This window comes from Lithobates pipiens, unplaced genomic scaffold (assembly GCF_037356315.1).
Source record: "Lithobates pipiens isolate NorthernLeopardFrog02 unplaced genomic scaffold, aLitPip1_a1.2 Scaffold_16, whole genome shotgun sequence".
In the NCBI taxonomy this organism is placed as follows: domain Eukaryota; kingdom Metazoa; phylum Chordata; class Amphibia; order Anura; family Ranidae; genus Lithobates; species Lithobates pipiens.
The window spans coordinates 93,383,893-93,401,777 of record NW_027507748.1 but is presented as its reverse complement, the minus strand read 5'-3'; the positions used below and the strand labels follow the sequence as shown (position 1 = coordinate 93,401,777).

The 17,885-nt window shown below is 42.9% G+C and overlaps 1 protein-coding gene across 2 annotated transcripts in view; it reads right to left on the bottom strand.

The window, feature by feature from the left end:
• The window catches only part of CADM2 (cell adhesion molecule 2), a 381,397-nt gene that overhangs the window by 4,127 nt on the left and 359,385 nt on the right, over positions 1-17,885 (bottom strand). For both annotated transcript variants that reach the window (XM_077480109.1, XM_077480110.1), the window contains one exon: positions 447-572. In XM_077480109.1, coding sequence (XP_077336235.1) covers positions 447-572 — 126 coding nt within the window. The remainder of the gene's footprint in view (positions 1-446; positions 573-17,885) is intronic.

Genomic DNA, 17,885 nt, shown 5'->3' with positions numbered 1-17,885 from the left:
GACTCAGAAGATGCTCTGCCTATGTAAACAAGGCAGAGTTCTGTTCTGACAGGGGGTAAAGGATGGGTTTTGAGTTCTTGCAAAGCAGGGTCTAAAATCCATCTCTTCCCCTAGTTAAAGCAGCTTATACAGTACACAAAAACACTGGCTAAGCACACAGTTAATCCTTTGATTGCCCTAGATGTTTAACCCCTTCCCAGCCAGTGTCATTAGTATGGTAAGAGTGCATATTTTTAGCACTGATCACTGTATTAGTGTCACTGGTTCCTGCAAAGTGTCAGCCGCAATATCGCAGTCCCTCTATAAGTCGCTGATCGCCGCCATTAATAGTATAAAAAGTTGAAATAAAAATCCCATAAATATATACCATAGTTTGTCACTTTTTTTAACATTTTATTGGATAATAGACCTTAGTGTCAATAAAATAGTAGTTTCCGTCAGCTTACCTTTATGTCTTGCCAAGTATCGTCCAAGCAAGATAATTGAACATAATGTGACAAATACAACTACAGCTACAATTCCTCCTATTAGAGCGTGGTCTGGAGCCGCAGGACCAGGATAAGCATTTGGATCTGTGAAAAAAAGTAACAATACATGTAATATACTGAATAACATATGTTAGCCTTTGAGAGGCAAAAGCAATGGGTAAATCCTTGTACTTTTTTCAGTTGTGACTGTCTACGTTGTTTACTTCGAATATCGATGATCATAAATCACATTTTGTAAGAGTGGTTGGTAATTTCCAATAAACATAATGATGTCAAGAGTTTATTCAAATCAAACATACAATATTTTAAGCAAGCCTGTGTCATAGATTAGGAATACATGAAGCCATTCTATGTGCATTCAACTATGACACATTGAACCCAAAAATCTCAATATATACGCTAGGGAAATACTGCATAGACCTGTCTAAAAGTCAACTCACACAACATTTGTTAAATAAGGGCAGTCTAACCATGTGGTATTTAATCAAATGCTGGCTGGTTGTTAAGGAGCCTGCACCCGCCGACGTCCTTAACAACCAGTGAATAGCTGGTTGCTAAGGAGCCAGCACCCATCATGTCCTTTTAACCAGTGACTCATTTGCTATCAGCAGGGATTCTCCACTGACAGCAGAATGTAAACAAAACACACAAAAAATAGGCCTTTGGGCCTGTAAGGATTTTGGGAGGAACATCACGCTACGTGTCTAGTGGTTGTAGGGGTTCAGAGGTGTAACACATTTCATGATGCTTGACTCTGGCCAACTACACACCACTCCCCCCCCCCCACTGCTTAAGTAAGCAACTGCGGCGTTGTCAATGATGTCACACTCAGGAACACTCAGTGATGTAGTTGACAGGAGTGGGATTAATTACATCAATGTATTACCCCACCCCTCATGAGATCACTGACCCCACCCCCATGGTTTACTTAAGCAACGAGGGGAAGTTGTGGGTCAGTTGGCAGGGATCAAGCATCAGAAGTAGCTTTTTGTTTGTGTGGGGGCGGCGGGCTACATTCATCATGATTGACAATGGATCTACAGTAGGGGACATTTTCTTTTATAAAGGAATTGTCAAAAACTGTCTGCTGTTGTTATTTACACTAGTCTTTTTTAGTGAATGAGTAGAGGTACTATGTACTGCATGCTCCGATAAGGGCCTGGTATGGATTTTTTGGGGGGGAGGGAGTTGCAGGCTTTAAAAAAATCTTTTTACTGCACTTTTGCTTTTTCATTTACATTCTGCTGTCATTTGGGAATCCCCGCTGATAGCAGGGATGAGTCATGGTTGTTAGGACACAAGCAGGTGTCGGCTCCTTAACAACCAGCAGCTCTAAACTGAACCATTATATTTGGCAGTGGTAGGAATACCAGAAAGTAATTAAAGACTAGTTATAATGAACAAGCTTGCTAGCCAGCTAAAAACATTCAATAAAAAAGTCACTCATGTCAGAAAACAATATTGCATGTGTCCTGTTTTTGAGTAATATCCAATCACAATATTTTATCATGCTAATTTAATCCAATATCATTTTATTTGGTGGTTGGCCACAACACTCCACAAGAGCAGTCCTCAACCTATGGTCCGTTGGGCTATGTTTTGCTGCTTGCCATAAACTGGCCCCTGGAATGAGAAGGCCTTATATGCAGGAGATGAAAAAATTTAAACAGTAAGTGCTAATAGATCTCAGAATAAACGGAAAAATATATATATATATGCATAAAGTGCACATAAATGATCTAAGAAGAAACTCAAACAACACATATATATGGACAATGTGTATAAACACTAAAATATACGTGTATGATAGACCAAAAAATTAATGTACTGTGTGACACTCAAAATATGAGTGAATGATGTCCAATACTGTGAAGGAAAAAATTATTTTAAAAATAAATTATAATCCATAACCACTTCAGCCCCAGGCCATTTTACTGGCCAAAGACCAGACCACTTTTTGCGATTCGGCACTGCGTCGCTATAACTGACAATTGCGCGGTCATGCGGCGTGGCTCCCAAACAAAATTGACGTCCTTTTTTTCCCACAAATAGAGCTTTCTTTTGGTGGTATTTGATCACCCCTGTGGTTTTTATTTTTTGCGCTATAAACAAAAATAGAGCGACAATATTGAAAAAAACACATTATTTTTTACTTGTTGTTATAATAAATATCCCCCAAAAATATATCTAAAAAATGTTTTCCCTGTTTAGGGCGATACGTATTCTTCTACATATTTTTGGTACAAAAATCGCAATAAGCGATTATTGATCGGTGTGCGCAAAAGTTATAGAGTTTACAAAATAGGGGATAGTTTTATGGCATTTTTATTAATCATTTTTTTTTACTAGTAATGGCATCGATCAGCAATTTTTATTGTGACTGCAACATTATGGCGGACACAGCGGGCATTTTTGACACATTTTTGGGACCATTGTCATTTATACAGCAATCACTGCTATACAAATGTAGTGATTCCTGTGTAAATGACACTGGCAGTGAAGGGGTTAACAAGTGTGTGGCAGTGTAGGGGTTAAGTGTTCCTAGGGGTGTGTTACTAACTGTGGGGGGGCTGGGCTTTCATTTAGTGAAATCTTTCCATTCAGCTGCCCTGTGAGACGATTGCGGGTATGCCCGCGGCAATCAAATCCGCGGGACCCGCGACCGGACTCACAGGGGTCACGACCAGCACACGAGCGTGCCGCCGCCGGCGCGCTCGTGATGGCAGGGCAGCATTAAAGATTGGACGTACCTGTATGCCAATGTGCCTCCCTGGGCCATTCTGCCGACGTACTTCGGCATGCGCTGGTCGGGAACTGGTTAATGTTTGGACAGGTGAACCATACAATAAATTGTAGATATCCAAAACGTGATTCAAAATAACTGACACTTGAACTAGATAATGATGTGACAAAGGAAACGTGTCCAAACTTGTTAAGTGATCCACCACCAGAGAGTCAAAAGGCTTACGGAGCAATTGAACCCAAATGAGTGTACACCCAATGGGTCAATCAGGCTTGTAGGACCACACACCCAGGGGGAACTGTCTTCTTAGATCATTTACAGTATGCACACTTTATGTATATATATATATATATATATATATATATATATATATATATATATATATATATATATATATAATTTTTTCAGTTTATTCTGAGATCTATTCTGAGCGCTGCACTTACTGTTCACATGGTTTCATTGTTTTCAATTGATCTATTGCTGTGCTAGTGGCTTTTTTACATTGGTTGCAGACATCACGGTATATTGGCTTTATATTTTTCTTATATGCAGGAGGAAGCCACTACATGCAGAGTGGCAGCTGTTGCCGTGGTTAAAACCTAAAGCATCCCAGCACGTGGCAGTGTATATTAGGCACTATAGGGTGGAGGGATCTCCTGCCTGATTGTGCGTGTATAGTTCAAGGCATGATGTCATCAAGCCAGTAGAGAAGTGGCATGGGATATGGTGAGTATTGAATGGTAAACCTTAATGCTTTCCTACCAATTATGAGAAACCTTTCCATTCACTTACATAAGGACACAAGGATGGAAAATGTTTCACCCACTGCTATACATGGTGCAAAACGATTCCACCCACTGAACCCAACAATAGAACACTAATTATCCCACTGACACCAATAATGGGACAAAGTTCATCCTACTGATCCCAATGTTGAGGCACTATTCCTCCAAATGGAAACCAACACATGTTATACTCCCACTGAATCAGGGGCATTGTTTCACTTCCACTAATGCTGTGCTCCCATTGACCTTCATTCTTTTTTCTTCTGCTGGCCACAGTTTGGTCTGATAGGTAGTGAACTTACCCTTTGTTTAACACGTGTACCCCTGAACTACAGTTTGATGCCAACTCTGTCAGCATCTCTTTATCACAAAAAGAGATGCTGTACTGTCAGAACTGTAAGAAGACAAGCACCATTTATTACAAAATAATCTGATAGGGATGGAGCTCAGAATTAAGCAGTTACAAACATGGGATGAAGGGCAGTTGCATAAAACAGCCAACTTTAGGTCAGCATGTAAAAGGTTTGGGTTGAGTATAAATCTGACCCAGGGGCATGTTTGAGAAAAATAAATAATTGCTGTTAGCATTTCCTTTTGACAGTTTGCATTTTTACAGGCAAAAAATAGCTGAACTGTGAAATCAGAGTTGCTGGCCAAGTTACAAATTGGCAAATAATTATATTAGATGAAATACTATCTTAATGATTTTCAGTGTTTCCTCTATTGTCTTCAGAAGTGAAATGATGCTTTAACTTTACTCAGGTTTCCTGAAGCGGGCACACAAAATCCCATAAAATGGGGCTGTTCTGCTCATATACCTAGATTTCCCCGGTGAATTCCCAGTCCTGATTCCCTGCTGAGTCTCTTAGCATCACACCAGCTAGAAAGCCACAGGTTGCCTACCTCTGACTTAACACAAAAGCCTGTCAGACTACTTCTTCTAACTGCATACTGTCGGTTATTTAAAGGAAATGACTTGCAAAGCTGTCCAACTATTTTAACTAGAGAATCTGATCCTAGCTATTTTAGTGGAAAATAAAAGGAATTGAGAATTAGGGATCAGACAGCACTGGCAGAACACCGTCTGAATAATGCATTATTTATACAGCCTGTTCTCAGTGGGAAATACCTTCAATATCCTCATCATTTCTGAGCTATTGCTGCTGTACTTTTTCTGCCCTTCAACAAAGAGACTGCATTCTGTAACAAAGCCAGGTGGCTTTGGGAAGGTTTCAGAACAATGCATCGAAATGGACTTTTATTATACAACCCCACTTTCTGTTTGCAGTTTTTGCAATTCGAAGCAAGATTGCCATACATCTACTAGTTGAAGAAGGCCTTGTTTTATGAAACGCATTTAAATCTTTAAATAAAATTGATTGTACTTTAAGAATATACCAGAAGTGTTAGGTCCACTATGCCATCTGGTTGCTTTTCTATGTAAATTATATTATGCAGCTGTTATATCTGAAGAGAGCAAATCGACTATATACTTTCTGTTTATTGTTTATTAGGCCCTTCCTTTCTGAGTCTCAGTGACTTGTGACACCCAGATATCTGTTTCACAATTTCATCCCTTCCTAATTAAGGAGAGGAGAGCTGCTGGACTCAAACATTGCAAAGTGTTCAGTTATGAAAATATATGAAATGCTATAGGAGTGCTTTTCATTACACAAAAAAAATATATTACACATTTGCAATTTTCCTATTTTTTCTAATTTTCTGATTATCATAAAAAAATATTCAGAGTATGTTAAAAAAAAAAAAAGCTATGTGCTGTATGCAACAAAAAAAAATATTTTTGTTATGCAAAACAGTAAAAAATGATCATTAACCAAATTGCTGTATACCAAAAGATGCACAAAGGTTTCCATGGCCCCAGAACCTCAACACTATGTTGGCTCAAAGTTATACAAGCTAAATGTAATTATTATTTATATAAAGTGGAAAAAACAAGCTGATGGTTTATAATTAATTCTATGTCACCGATAATGTTTTCTGCCACTGTACTTTGCCATTACCCAAGGAGATATCAGCAAGTAATGAAGAGGATACAAGAGTGCAAGGATGGTTACAGCTAAAAAAAACATCACAGCAAACCATCCATTTGGTAAGTTTAGACATAGGTTCCAAAGACTTTGTAGAAAATTTCAGAGACTGATTATCATAATAAATAAAAACTGTCCTTTTACCAGGTAAGTCATATGAGCTGGGTCAAAAATCATATTTAGGCTTCTTGATGATTGATCATCTGAAACCAACAATAATTAAAATAAAAGTCTTTAGTGCAATTTGCTATAAGCATACCTGGAAAAGTTATGTAATTTGAGTGTACTAGGTTCAAAGAATAGTGCTCAGTGTTGCACAGAAAATAATACTTTCATTGTGAATGTAAAATACTGCAGACAAAGAAAAGTGCATTTTTACCAGTTTAATACAAAGCATAGCTCTAGCAGAATGAAAATATATGGCTTTCCTTGACATTTCTTGATTTATTGTACTCTATTCCAGTTTGAGCTAACAGGACCTCACTGTAGTGCATTAAGTCTGATAGAAAACATACGAGAATTAGATCTACAGAGCAGCAACTACCATTAGTATTTATTGATTTTTATGATACATTACAGCATAACCACACAAGTCCACTCTGTTCACTGCAAAAGAGGTTTTAAAGGAGCACTCCCAGCAAACATAAAAAAATAAAAACTTTATCTAGTTCTTATACACATTTATTAAAAATGCCAACCTTATTTTTAAATATAGAAAATCAAAGAAAAAGAGTAATTTAACTTCTTCTCCTCCCAACAGTGCATACCCATGTTAACTCATTCCTCTGTCTTTCCATTTAGCTGACGGGAGTAATGTAAAATACCAGACATTTCCAAATATGGGTGAGCAGATAACTCCCATCTCTCATGTGACAATTCTAGGTGCCTCATGATTGACAATTCTAGGAGCTTCATGATTGACTCTGGTCTGTCATATGGAATGAAGTTCACAGCCTACTGTAAGCTCTGACAAGTTGATTTGGAGCTTATATAGGCAATTCTTTTAATGGATCAGGTAGCTAAATGGAGCAGCTTATGATCAAGGAAAGGCAAGTATGTATTGCAGAGAAGGGGAAGGTGATAAGTGACCATTTTCTATTGCTCTCGGCCATCCCCAAACTGTTCCCATAAAGTTGGGAGCATGGAATTGTCTAAAATGTCTTGGTATGCTGACACCTTAAGAGTTCCCTTCACTGGAACTAAAGGGCAACCCCTGAAAAACAACCCCACACCATAATCCCCCCTCCACCAAATGATTTGGACCAGTGCACAAAACATGGTCCATAAAGACATGAATGAGTTTAAGGTTGAGGAACTTGACCTCAACCCAATAGAACACCTTTGGGATGAATTTGAGCAGGGACTGGGATCCAGAGCTTCTCATCAACATCACTGCCTGACCTCACAAATGTGCTTCTGGAAGAATGGTCAAACATTCCCATAGACACACTCCTAAACCTTGTGGACAGTCTTCCCAGAAGAGCTTGTATAGCTGCAATTGGTGGCCCAACTCAATATTAAACCCTACGGACTAAGACTGGGATGCCATTAATGTTCATGTGTGTGTAAAGACTAGGGAAGGGCAAACGGTTTGGCCTGAGCAAAAGTTTGGGCCGAACTTTGGTTGTTCAGACGTTCGGCGAACCTTGAACATTATTCAGTGTTCACAGCAAATTTGAAAGCCGCAAAACACCATTAAAGTCTATGGAACATTAACATGAAAACCCAAAAGTGCTAATTTTAAAGGCTTATATGCAAGTTATTGATATAAAAAGGATTTGGGTCCTGCTCCGGGGGCATGTATCAATGCAAAAAAAGTTTTGAAAAAAATGGCTGTTTTTTCAGGAGCAGTGATTTTAATAATGCTTAAAGTGAAACAATAAAAATGAAATATTCCTTTAAATATCGTGTCTGGGGATGTCTATAGTATGCTTGTAAAGTTGCGCAGTTTTCCTGTGTTTAGAACTGCAAAATTACATTTCTAAAGGAAACAAGTAATTTAAAACTGATCGCTGCTGTAGTGAATTGTCAGGTCTTGGCAATATAGATAAAACTCACTGAAAAAGCTGAACCACAAATTAAAAAAGAAATTGCATGGGAGTCCCCCCAAAATCCATACCAGGCCCTTTAGGTCTGGTATAGATTTTAATGGGAACCCTGCACCAAAATAAATAAAATGGCGTAGAGGTTCCCCAAAAATCCATACCAGACCCTTATCCGAGCACACAACCTGGCAGGCCACAGAAAAAGAGGGGGGTTGGGAGAGCACCCTCCCTCCTGAACCATACCAGGCCACATGCCCTCAACATGGGGAGGGTGCTTTGGAGTAGCCCCCCAAATCATCTTGTCCCCATGTTGATGGGGACAAGGGCCTCATCCCCACAAAGCTTTCCCAGTGGTTGCGGGGGTCTGCGGGAGGGAGGCTTATTGGAATCTGAAAGCCCCCTTTAACAAGGAGACCCCCAGATCCCCCCTATGCAAATTCGTAATGGGTACATTGTACCCTTACCATTTCACAAAAAAAGTGTCAAAAACATTTTGGGACAAGTCCTTTATTAAAAAAAAAAAAATATCCAGCGGTGTCCATTCATCTTCTACCACGCCGCCCGATGAACCGAAAAAAAGAAAAAAAATGCAGCAGCTCCCCCTCCATGGGAGGCTTCCATCGAGTGACAGCTGTTATATAGCTGAGAGAGGGTCCACTCAGTGACGTAAACAAGGCATCACTGTATTAAAGAGCTTTTTGTGCATAAAGTAAACATGGTTGCAGAACTATATAAATTCTGGTAAATTGAACAGCATAATGATAAATGCATAGAACAATGTATTGCAGCTTTGTTACCTGTATGTTTGGTACTTTTAACAGATGAAATGAGAGAATACCAACTAGTAGAAAAAAAGATTACAAATCAAATTAAAGAAAGACTGCTCTTGGAACATGATTTAACTCTAGGAAAGGCTTTTACAATTACAAGTCTAAGTGAAACTGCTGTGGTTGAAGCAAAAAGCCTCAGTCGGGGGAATACTGGCACTAGCAATGAACTGCTGGTTTAGTCATAGGCAATGTTCAGACCAAATTTGGCTTGTTCAGAGATTCATCAAACAACTAAACTGTTCAGAACCTTTGACTGCAGTGGGAAAGAAAACATTTAGTAGTAGGGTCACTTCCACTGTTAAATGTGACAGCATCTTTCCTTTCAGGCTGGATGTTATTGAGACAGCAGCCGCCAGCATCCTAACAACCATGACTAATTCCCCCCTGGCCCAGTCAGCTGTCAGCTGGCGATTCCAGTGAATGTAAACAAAGGGGCAGGGATCATGTAAAAAAAAAAAAAATAAGAAAAAATTGGGCCCCTTCAAAATTCACATTAGACCATTAAGGTCTGGTATATATATTAAGGAGGGGCCCACAAAAACAAAAACAAAAAAAAACAAAACAAAAAACAAAGGCATGGGCTTTGTTACAAATTCTGTATCAGGCCATTCAGGTTTGGTATGTATTTTAAGAGGAAATCCTTTTCATAAAAGATATAAAAACATGTGGTCCTTGCCCCTTATCAACCATACAAAGCCAGGCTACATGCCCTTAACCCCCCTAGCGGTAATCCCGAGTCTGGCTCGGGTTAGGAATTTGCTGATAGAAGCGGTAACCCCGAGCCAGACTCGGGATCACATCGCTGGATGCAGGGAGGACACAGGGAGACTTACTTACCTTGTCCCCTGGATCCAGCGATGTCCCCCGCGCTGTGTGAGCGAGTTGTCCTTCGCTCGATTCACAGTGACGAATGCCACCGAGCTCCGTTCCCTGCGACGTTATGGCGCACGGGAGCGGAGAACGGCGGCAAATTCAAAAAAGTAAAAATACACAAAACACACACAGCACTGTAATCTTACAGATTACAGTGCTGTATTAAAAAATACACACGCCCTTTGTCCCTAGTGGTCTGTGCAGTGCCCTGCATGCACTTTTACATTATAAATACTGTTTTTTCTGCCTGGAATTTGGAGATTGCCCATAGCAACCAAAAAGTGTCCCTTTTCCAGTGTTTTTGGATTTGATTACATTATTGAATCATTTTTAGTATTCTTTATTATATTATAAACTTTATCATACCCGGGATGTCTGCTAGACTCTGGTTTGAACAGATTTAAGAGAGTTATTCCTAAGAATTACAGGACTACAAAATAAAACGCCAAATTCCCATGCAAAATAATTGTACCGCTTTCAGCACCTAAAACTGGACTGAATCATACCGCCAGGGAGGTTAATATGAAGGGGTACCTTACCTCATGTTGAGGGCATGTAGGCATGTGATGTGGTATGGTTTATGTAGTTTGAAGGTGTATGCTGATGCCTCCCCTCACTTTCCTGGATTTTGCCTGAAACCAGTGTTGCATACACACGGACAGATAAAGTTGTCAGAAAATCCGATCGTTCGGAACGTGATGATGTTCGTACGTAACGATGGGACTACGTTCAGGCTAGTAGCCAATAGCTTTGGTCTCGTAATTTGACCTGAGCATGCGTGGCACTTTGTCCGATCGGAATTCTCTACAAACGATCAGACTTGTTGGTTGGGCATTCTGACGGAAAAAGTCTGATGGAGCCCACACACGGTCAGATTATCCGTCAACACGGTCCGATCGGACATTTTCCGTCGGAATGTCCGACCGTGTGTACAAGGGCTTATTATTTGTGACAGCAAGAAATAAATTGCCAGGTGTATCAGTTACAAGTCTACACCCAAAACTTTTCAGGGCTTAACGCATGCCTTCTTTTTTTCTCAGTAGTGGTTATTTTTAGATTAGTAATATAGTTTAAAATAACTTTCAACTGAAAGACGAAGAAAATGTATCATGCTGATCAATTTTAGTTGCCATGCAGTGAGCTGCTTAAGGCCGCGTACACACGCGCGGACTGTTTGCCCAACCTTGTTCGTCAAACAGTTTCGGCAAACAGTCCGCTCAAAATTTGCATGAGCGGACTTGCCCACACACGAGCGGACTGTTTGACGAACAAGGTTGGGCAAACAGTTCGCTCAACTTTTGAAATGAACGGACTCGCCCACGTAAGGAGGAGGCAAATCCGCCCATTTCGAGCGCGTGTACAGGTAGGCGGGGCCCGCGAAGGAGACTTCGCGGGCTCCGCCGCCTGGAATGGGCTTAAAGGGGAACCCCAACGCCGAAAAAAATCGACGTGGGGGTTCCCCCAAAGTCCACACCAGACCCTTGTCCGAGCACGCTACCCGGCCGGCCAGGAAAGGGGGGCAAGTGAGCGCGCCCCCCCTCCTGAGCCGTACCAGGCCGCGTGCCCTCAACATGGGGGGGTGCCTTGGGGAAGGGGGGGCCACGCGGCCCCCCCACCCCAAAGCACCTTGTCCCCATGTTGATGAGGACAAGGGCCTCTTCCCGACAACCCTGGCCGTTGGTTGTCGGGGTCTGCGGGCGGGGGGCTTATCGGAATCCGGGAGCCCCCTTTAAGAAGGGGGCCCCCGGATACCGGCCCCCCACCCTATGTGAATGAGTATGGGGTACAATGTACCCCTACCCATTCACCTGTGAAATAAAGTACAAAAAAAAACACAACACAGGGAAAAAATATGTTATTGCACAGCTCCGGGGGTCTTCCGTCTTCGGGGGTCTTCTCGCCGGACTCCTCCGCTATGTGTGTGTAGCTCTTTTACTAGCGGAGGAGTCCGGCTTTCTTCCTCCCCGCCGCCGGCCTCTTCTCCCGACTTCGGGGGTCTTGTCCCCCTCTTCGGTTCTTCTGCCGGGCCACCGCGCCTTCTTGTAGCTCTTTTACAGGCGGTGGCCCGGTCTTCTGTCGCCGCTGCCTTCCGTTCTTCTGTCGCCGCCTTCGGTTCTTCTGCCGGGCCACCGCGCCTTCTTGTAGCTCTTTTACAGGCGGTGGCCCGGTCTTCTGTCGCCGCTGTCGTCGCCGCCGCCGCCGCCGCCTTCCGTTCTTGTTCTTCTTCTTGTTCTTCTTCTCCAGGCGATGTTGACACGTCGCTCCCTCCGGCCGGAATGCCAGAGCCGCGCTGTGCGGTCACTTATATAGTGACAATGGGGCGGTGTCACATGGTATATGTCACATGGGTTGGTCACATGGGTTGATGTCACATGGGGACTATGACATCGTAAGGGGGCGGGGTCACCATGTGACCAACCCATGTGACATATACCATGTGACACCGCCCCATTGTCACTATATAAGTGACCGCACAGCGCGGCTCTGGCATTCCGGCCGGAGAGCTCGTCGAGTCAACATCTCCAGGAGAAGAAGAAGAAGAACAAGAAGAAGAACAAGAACGGAAGGCGGCGGCGGCGGCGACGACAGCGGCGACAGAAGACCGGGCCACCGCCTGTAAAAGAGCTACAAGAAGGCGCGGTGGCCCGGCAGAAGAACCGAAGGCGGCGACAGAAGAACGGAAGGCAGCGGCGACAGAAGACCGGGCCACCGCCTGTAAAAGAGCTACAAGAAGGCGCGGTGGCCCGGCAGAAGAACCGAAGAGGGGGACAAGACCCCCGAAGTCGGGAGAAGAGGCCGGCGGCGGGGAGGAAGAAAGCCGGACTCCTCCGCTAGTAAAAGAGCTACACACACATAGCGGAGGAGTCCGGCGAGAAGACCCCCGAAGACGGAAGACCCCCGGAGCTGTGCAATAAAATATTTTTTCCCTTCTTAAAGGGGGCTCCCGGATTCCGATAAGCCCCCCGCCCGCAGACCCCGACAACCAACGGCCAGGGTTGTCGGGAAGAGGCCCTTGTCCTCATCAACATGGGGACAAGGTGCTTTGGGGTGGGGGGGGGCCGCGCGGCCCCCCCTTCCCCAAGGCACCCCCCATGTTGAGGGCACGCGGCCTGGTACGGCTCAGGAGGGGGGGCGCACTCGCTCGCCCCCCTTTCCTGGCCGGCCGGGTAGCGTGCTCGGACAAGGTTCTGGTGTGGACTTTGGGGGAACCCCCACGCCGATTTTTTTCGGCGTTGGGGTTCCCCTTTAAGCCCATTCCAGGCGGCGGAGCCCGCGACGTCTCCTTCGCGGGCCCCGCCTACCTGTACACGCGCTCGAAATGGGCGGACTTTCCGAGCGGGAACAGTCCGCTCATTTCGAAAGTACAGCGGACAGGCCCACACACGGACGGACTGTTCGCTCAAACACAGTTTCAGCGGACAGTTTTTCGGAATTTCCGAAAGACTTTGTCCGTCCAACTGTCCGCTGAAACTGTCCGCTGAAAGCCCACACACGAGCGGACTGTCCGCCCAAACACTGTTCAGCGGACAAGGTTGGGCGAACAGTCCGCCCGTGTGTACGCGGCCTTAGTCTCATTTGCAATTATATTTAAAAGAAGAGTAAGAGTAAAAGGAATATTTAATGGCTGACCATATTTTACGTGAAACAGATTACAGGGTGTGGGCAGTGTTTCTAACAATCTTTTAAGGTTGGCTGAGTCTTGGAATTATTAATTATTTGTTCTCCTGAAATAAAGCATGTGCTGTACTGTTCTGTGTATAGTTCATATTTAGTACTGATGCAGTGACAAATGAGTGTACACCCCCTTCAAACAAATCACTGTGTGGAGGGAGAGGCAGAAAACAAACTACTATAGAGCAAACTATTTGCCAAACTTGTATTAGCAACAGATAACCATCACAGTCTTTGTTTTGTGGGACCAACACTCATGATATTCCTCATGTCAGTATTTATACCCATATCCCATCTATTTATTGGGCAAATGCGTTTTATATCGAAGAGCATCTGTAGGTCAGTTAAAGCCCTCTTCCGAAAAACAAATCCATTATGAGTGAAATATGAGGGTCTCCATTGCTGATCTCCTGTAAATGCTATTAACTTATACTAAACTTCCAGTACCTGATCCCTGGCACCCTTATTGTAAACTGCACTAGCCCTTACTCCAGATGCTTACTTACCTTGGTTCCAAAGCCAAGACACTCATCTATGTACTCTATTGCTGGAGCAGACAGATTTGAATGGAAAATATATCCTATCATTGCAAGGGGAAACAGCAGACCACAGAGGGGAACCAGGCATCCAACGCTCCAGTAAGTGTCAGATGTAGAAGATATTTCAACAAGCTTAGCTCTTCAAAGCAGCCGAGATTGGCCACATGTGTAAAGGGACAAGAACATATTAAACCTCTTTTTGGCAAGGAGACATTTGTTTTCGTTTTTTAAAATGCTGACAAAGTTGCTTTAGGTTCCAAAGAAATGCACAGATGTCTACTTCATATCACTCTGCTCCCTTTATAATAACCCCACATTCGATGGCAGAGAATTTATTTTATGTTGCAAATACTCAACAAAATAAGAAAAATACACACTCCAGCAAAAAATTAAAAATACATACAGTTTGAAAGCTTGTATGTTAAACCAAAAAATCTGAAATTTAAAAATGTAAAATGATTTGCTAATGGAGATTACAAAATGTGTCTACTCCAATGACTAAAAATTAGCAAAGTTATGAAAAGTTTGACCAATTGTTGCTTGGCAGAATATTTTTAAAAAGTGCTAACCACTGTATTTTGTCAGGCAGGGCTGCCAGAACCATTCTAAAAAAAAAAAACATTCTTCACAATTTTGTGTTACTTACTGCTCTGTAGTACACTCTTTTTGGAGCTTAATTTGAATTCCATTGGGATTTCCAAGCAAGCTCTAAAAATGATGTATTACAGAGCAGGCATTAATGCAAATTCTGCAGCACGGTTTAGGAACATCTTCGCAGCCCTGTGTGATAGGATGGTGGGGCCTTTGACACTATCTTTAACCACTTCCTGCCCAGCCTATAGCAAAATGACAGGCGGGCGGTGGTTCAGTTATCCTGACTGGGCGTCACGGCGATCAGTGGTGTTGTGTGTCAGTCTGACACACCGCTACACCAATCATGGTAAAGAACCTTCGACTGAGGCTCTTTACCATGGGATCAGCGGTGCCCAATCACGGCTGATCACGATGTCAACAGGAAAAGCCACTGACCGACTTTTTCTCACTCGCATCTGACAGACACGAGTAGAGGAGAGCCGATCGGCGGCTCTCCTGACGGGGGGTCTGCACTGATTGTTTATTAGTGCAGCCCCCCCCTTGGATGCCCACACTGGACCACCAGGGAAGCCGCTAGGACCACCAGGGAAGGAGGCAACATGTGGATGGCCAGGTATGTACCCCATGGCCATCCACATGTGCAAATTATGCCCAGTCTGTGCCAATCAGTGCCCACAAATGGGCACTGACTGGCACCATTATATAACGTGACATCAGTGATTCCCAGAAATGCCACCCATCAGTGCCACCCATCAGTGTCCATCAGCGCACCTATCAGTGTTCAAAGGAGTTTATGAACTACCTTGGTCTGACTTTCATGCAACTTGAGGGCCATAGACTTCAATTTTAACCCTCAAACGTTGCATGAAAGTCATACCTGAATGTTTTACATGCAACAGTGGGTCTGACTTTGCAGAGGGACAACAAGTCAGATGCAAGTTGCACCCATCCAAACTTGCATCAAAATTGCACTCCAAAGTTCCATGACTTTGGAGTCACACAAATGTGAATGGAGCCTAAAGTTGACCATCTGCAATTTTACACATGTGAATAAATCTCCTGAACATCTCAGTTTCCTTCCTAGTCCCTGCCAACACTATTACATGTTTCTCACATTTGCTAGAAATGAAAAACCTTAAAGTTACCTTTCATTGTAAATAGGGTTGGGCGAACAGTTCAGTCTGAGCATACGTTTGGGTTGAACTTTGGTTGTTCGGACATTCGGCGAGCACAGAACAATATGCAGTGTTCGCGGCAAATTCGAAAGCCGCGGAACACTGTTAAAGTCTATGGGACACTAATATGAAAAACCAAAAGTGCTCATTTTAAAGGCTTATATGCAAGTTATTGTCATAACAAGTGTTTGGGGACCCCGGGTCCTGCCCCAAGGGGACATGTATCATGTTTTCGGTTGTTCATCCAAATTTTTTGCCTGTTCGAATGTTCTGGTGCGAACCAAACCAGGGGTGTTCATCTCATACTTAGTTGTAAACCCTTACACACAGTACCTTGAAAAAATATTCATACCCCTTGAAATTTTCCACATTTTGTCATGTTACAACCAAATACGTAAATGTATTTTATTAGGATTTTTTGTGATAGACCATCAGAAAGTGGCACATAATTGTGGAAGGAAAATGATAAATGTTTTTCAAAATGTTTTACAAATAAATATGTGAAAAGTGTAGCATGCATTTTTGTATTCAGCCCCCAAAGTAAATAGTTTGTAGAACTACATTTCGCTGCAATTACAGCTGCAACCCTTTTTTGGGTATGTTTCTATCAACTTTGCAAATATGTTTGCCCATTCTTCTTTGAAAAATCACTCAAGCTCTGTCAGATTGGATGGAGAGTGTCTGTGAACAGCAATTTTTAAGTTTTGCCAAAGATTCTCAATTGGATTTAGGTCTGGATTTTGACTGAGCCATTCTAACACATGAATATGCTTTGATCTAAACTATTCCATTGTAGTTCTGGCTGTATGTTTAGGGTTATTATACTGCTGGAAGGTGAACCTTCGCCTCCACCCCAGTTCCAAGTCTTTTGCAGACTCTAATGCCGTGTACACACGATCGGAATTCCAGACAGAAAAAGACCGATGAGAGCTTTTCATCGGAAAATGCAACTGTGTGTATGCTCCATCAGAATGTCCGCCAGCCAAAAATTGATGTTCTCAATTTTCCTGATGGAAAAACTTTCTAACAGAAATTTCGATCGTGTGTATGCAATTCCGACATGCCAAAACTCACGCATGCTCAGATTCAACTAGGAGATGGAAGCTATTGGCTACTGGCTATTGAACTTCCTTTCTCTAGTCCCGTCGTACGTGTTGTATGTTACCATGTTGTAAACAATCGGAATTTGGTGTGACCGCGTGTAGGCAAGGCAGCTTGAGCGGAATTCCATCGGAATTCTGTCAGGAAAACCATCAGAGCTTTTTCCGATGAGAATTCCGAATGTTTGTACGTGGCATAACAGGTTTTCTTTTAAGATTGTCTTGTATTTGGCTCCATCTATCTTTCCATCTACTGTGACCAGCTTCCCTGTTGCTGTTGAAGAAAAGCATCCCCACAACATGATGCTGTAGCCACAATGTTTCAGGTTGAGGATGGTGTGTTCAAGGTGATGTTCAGTATTAGTTTTCCACCACACATAGCATTTTGCTTTTATGCCAAAAAGTTACACTGATAGGCGGCACTGGTGGGCACTAATAGTCGGCACGGATCTGCGTTACCGATGGGCACTGATAAAATCTCAATAAAATATATTTACGTTTTTGGTTGTAACAGGGCAAAATGTGGAACATTTCAAGGGGTATGAATACTTTTTCAAGGCACTGTATAACCAGGGAAATGAACAGCCTCAGATGATACACAGGGATGACACAAATTCTCCTACATTCTACATAAACAAGTAGAACATCCTATCTGCCGTCTTCTCCTCTTTATACCCCTTCAAAGGAGCAGAAAAGTGTTAAAATCATTCTTTATTTGTCAGGAGCACAGAGGAGGGGGCAGAGAGGCTGCAGTTACAGTGTGTGAGAGCTGATGGGAGGAAAGGAACACACCCATTCACACAACAGAAGAACTGTCTTCTGAATAGACAAGTTCCGTGCTGAGCTCCCTCCCCGACACAAATTTATCTCATGTGTCGGGAAAACTTTACAGAAGTGATGTAAACAGAATATCCCACAAAAACAAATTTCACTTAACTATGCAAAAACAACTATTAAACCACCATGTATTAATCCCTTCACTCACTGTGCAAC